The 4,501-nt window shown below is 36.5% G+C and overlaps 1 protein-coding gene and 1 long non-coding RNA gene across 2 annotated transcripts; one reads left to right on the top strand and one right to left on the bottom strand.

The window, feature by feature from the left end:
- Positions 1-20: 20 nt before the first annotated feature.
- Positions 21-466, top strand: LOC109582768 (uncharacterized). The gene is made up of 3 exons (XR_002185217.1): positions 21-49; positions 97-162; positions 261-466. It is a non-coding gene; the product is annotated as an uncharacterized LOC109582768 (long non-coding RNA).
- Positions 467-728: 262 nt separating this feature from the next.
- On the bottom strand, positions 729-2,201 carry LOC100638429 (tyrosine-protein phosphatase non-receptor type 11-like). The gene is given in 1 exon segment (XM_019997689.1): positions 729-2,201. A coding segment is annotated over 1 exon segment (1,473 nt).
- Positions 2,202-4,501: the final 2,300 nt, after the last annotated feature.

Below are 4,501 nucleotides of genomic sequence, written 5' to 3'. Positions count from 1 at the left end.
AAGCGGTTTTTATTGTAGTGGCACACATAATTGTACTGTCTACACCTTGGTAAGACAGGCAGAGTGATGTGTAGACTTTAACTTTTAGTTTTAAAGGCTGGACTACTTTTATTGCAGATGGTTGGGGCAGCTCCAGAGACAGGAGAGCTATCTTCACAAAACGTAACTGATTGTATGGACATGTTTCATTGTTTAATGGCATGTAGTTATACAATTTAATGCAAACATTTTACTTTTGTCTTTTTAATCTCTTTCTTTAGAGCTCTTGTTCCTTCCCTCAATCTATCTTACTCTCTCCTTCAGAGAATGTAAAAAAATTTTAGGAAATTTTTTGTCAAAGTGATACCTGAACAAATTGTAATCGCAGCACTATTCTGTGTTGCATTATTCATACAATATTATTATTGCTATAATTGTGGTGTTTTTGATGGTCATGTACAATATGGAACTCTATTGACATGTACACTTTTTCTCACTCATTTTTTGTTTATTTTACTTTGTTTCACTGTTTCTTTTTTATTTTAACCCTCTGAGTTGACCAGCTGACATTAGCATCTTTTTGCATCAGGTCTTTAGAACTTAATGTACATGTATCTTGTAATCAACTCTCTTCACTGACATGAACTATTTTTTATTTAATTGTTCATAATTATTGAGAAAAAAGAAAGCCAAGATCACAATAATAATTGATAACACAACACTGAATAATCAATGATTTACAGTAATGATTACATATATTTGTCTACACATTGTCTTATTTCCACATACTGCATTATACATTTGTACACCAATTTGTACTGGTCAAAGGATTGTATTAGGTTCGCTCGTTGCATTCTTGCAATTGTAATGCTTTTGGAAATGTCAATCGGAATCTCCAGTCCTCTTACTTTTAGAGTATTTAGTATAGAATCTATTAGTATGAGTGCTCCTGTCCGACCACATCCCATAGCACACTGCACGATCCATGGACCTCTGAGACTTGTTGCATTTATATCTTCAATAAACGTGAGTAGTACTCCAGGATCAGGTACGCCATGATCTGGCCATGCTTTGAAATGAAATTGAAAAATGTGACGAGACTCTCCAGCTGCTTTGTGTGTAATACCAAACTTCCTTACTACATATGCATTTTCTACCTCCTCCTTCAAGGAGGTCACTTTTACAGATCCCTAAGTTTCTTCTCTGGCTGGCCAATACTGTGAGCATTTCCGTCCTGGTTTTGTTAGTAGTAATATTATTTGACTTCCCTCTTGCCAAACCATTCGCCAAAAGTCATTTATGGTCGCCGGGAGACATCCTTGAGTTACTATGTACTTTGAAACAGAATGTGATACTTCTCCATGTACATAGCTTGCATTTATATAGTCTGATCCAGGTACCTGTAGATCATAGCCTTCTTTGAGGACAACGCGTGTGTGATCAAATGGAAGTATATTCTTGCTCCTGTTCTTGGGTCTATTTCCCACTTTTCTGCCTTCTTTATAGCTACCACTTCTAGTCTTTTGTTGTTGTATCTCCTCAAATTCTTTCCAGAAACCATCATATTCAAACTGGAGCTTTGCCACTCTTCTAGTGACAAATATGGGTAGAAAAGAGGTGCTATGTATCGGGTTGCCGAGCTGTATTACTCTCCCTTCATCATTGATGATTGGATCGGTGCGAAATTGCTCTATTAGTTGTGATAGACTGTTGAAGATGAGGTTGTTCCCCATTTGGAATGTGTTATTGTGATATTTTATGAGTACATTGAAGAACTTATCTGCTACTTTTATGGTGAGTACATAGTCTCCTGGATTACTGGTGCTGGCATGAAAAAGATAACTGCCATCAGCTTGACTTTCACATATGCTCTCAGCTTCTGCTTGTTCTATTTGACCATGAAAAAATCTCTCGTGGGTGACATCTTCGCTGTATAAAGACCAATGTAGTCTTGTGTTGAGTTTATCGGGATTGTCTCTATAATAATGTACCATTTCTGTTAGTGTGTAAAACCGTTTTCCTAGAAGTTCGTAGTAATGTTGGTGAGTTATTAGGAAGTGGCTTATACATGGCTCCTGGTCTTTGAACACTTTCACTGATAGAGCGAGATGACCCCCTGCACGACTTGATTTGCGTATTAGAAAAGTCCCTTTGGGTGCTTCACTCAAGAAAGATTCTGCTTCTATTCTGCTGACGTCAAAGAAGAAGCAGCACTTAGCCATCATTAGAATAATAAGAAATCTGGCCAGAAAAGAAAGAATTTCGATAAACGCTCAGATCAGTCAGGTTTGCGGCGGCTTACTTTGTATTCACTGACAGGGAATGAAGGTTTGTAGCTAAATGTTTGCTGGTCAGGCGACATAGGCGGCTGCAGGGGCAGGCATTGAGGGCAATGCCCTACTAGAATTTCTTACCGGAAGATGACATCATCATTATTAGCAGTTAATTAATAGTTATTTAGTAATTATTACATCATTATAGCTAATTTTAATGACAAAAACTACATTATTTTGCTCAACAAAGTGATTATTAGTAGAGAATAAGCTGCTAACTGCATGGTTTATTCACAGGAAGCCAGCCAACCACTTCATAGGTCCATACCTATGGCCACTCTTGCTATGGCCCCTTCAGGAAGACATAATCAAAAGTATAATAACCTGCAGCTAGATTAACTGACTCCTTCATATAGTAGCTTCATTATTAATCATCATAGTCAGTCAGCAAGGACTCATTCAACAGCTAAATCACCTGGCTACTGATACTCTATCATTAATAGAGGTCTTTAGATGCTAAATTTTCTCCTCTTGAATATAAAAATGGCAGGGTAACTCTTCATTGAGTAGTTCAGAGCCCTTTTCTACTGGATTTTTTCCCCAAAATGCTGAAATGGAAGTCATAACAGGCTTAAACTCAAGAGCAAGGCATATGGGTGTGGTCATATGCCACACCTACTTTTTGACCACTCCCACTTTTAGCCACACCTTTGCCCTACTTGCAGTAAAATCCTGCAGCCGCCTATGTCAGGCGAGCCTGACCTTTACTTTTCTCTCCCATTCACCTGTAAAAGAAAATCACTTGGATAATTATGATGTTCTGAAGCAGAGCTTGACTGATTTACCCTGCAGTAACTGTTTCCAGCCCAGTCAGTCTTCTCTATCTTCTCTAGAAGAATACCAATATTGGTAGAACAACTCCAGGCAGTGTAATGAGTCTATTCCCTCCTGGGCAGTCAATTCTTTCAGTATGTGCTGTCAGGCGATAATCGAGGCTACATTATTATAGCCATAAAACCGGAAGTGACTACAGCCGCGTCATAGACCACATGGTTGATTCGGAGCTTATTGAGGTAGCTCTCTTGAGCATTGGTCTGCTACATCTGTAACGCAACAAGTCTGTTTTTTACCAACAAAATTGTATAATTATTAACACACTGTCAAAACATCATTATTGGCTATGGGATTTATAACAATTTGTTTAAATTTGGTTATTATCACCTATGAACTCGGTTATAAATAAACATATAGAATAAGCAATTATAGTAAGAATAATTGTTGCCATGTACTATGTCATTAAAGAGTGAATTGCAATACTCTTGTCCATATTGATTAATAAAACAATTTGCCGAGTCACAATTGCTGATAAATTTATACCATATCTACATGGTAAGCAGCACTGAGCCATCTTCATGCATTAGTTTTATCTAATATACATAAAGTAACATACTATAGAGCAAAGTTTACTTGAATTCCCATGGGAGTCTTTAAAAAATTTCTTCTTTCCTTGAAGGTATAGACACTGAGATATTAGCCGTAGGTGTATACATGTTAAAGATACCTATATGTATTTGAAAAATTGAAATATGCAGGTAAAATATGAATTACTTATCTTCATTGGTTAACATGTAATCAACAGTTTAATCAACTACCAAACAATGAAAGCATACACTATTTTGTTTCAAAAACTACCATTTAATGCATTCCATGAGTTAGTGGGTTTTTTCGGATAACTCTTCTGGAATTTTTGCAGGCTTTTTAACTTTCATTCAATCTATAGGAAAAGTGTTTCATTTAATTAATAGCTATAGCAACAATAATTTCTTCACCTATAATTATCGCAATATGATCTTTATTTCCATGACAATAACTCCTTCCAGCAGGCAGCGGTAGTCTACATCCATTATATCCTGACGCAGCTTAACTTGTAATTCTATTTAATGCACCACAATAATAAATGCAACAGTTCACAAATTCTTTCCTGCCACAATTGCTCATCATAATGTGAAGGCAATCTGAGGACATATGTACATACATGTACCTTTTGATGTCATCTTTACTTGTAATACAATCTTGTCATTTTAAATAGGACAAACCGTCACCAAATTTGTAGCCACCAATAACATGGGCAACCTGAGTATCAGCAAGCATTAGCAAAACTGAACAATAAAATGTACATCTTTATCTCATCTACTTATAACTGTTACACCTGTCTAGTTATTATCAGAAAAAATACTAAACTACAATGA

This window comes from Amphimedon queenslandica, unplaced genomic scaffold, assembly GCF_000090795.2.
Source record: "Amphimedon queenslandica unplaced genomic scaffold, v1.1 AMPQUscaffold_13357, whole genome shotgun sequence".
Lineage (NCBI taxonomy): Eukaryota > Metazoa > Porifera > Demospongiae > Haplosclerida > Niphatidae > Amphimedon > Amphimedon queenslandica.
The sequence above is the reverse complement of the archived record's forward strand: the minus strand, read 5'-3'. Positions and strand labels throughout refer to the sequence as shown.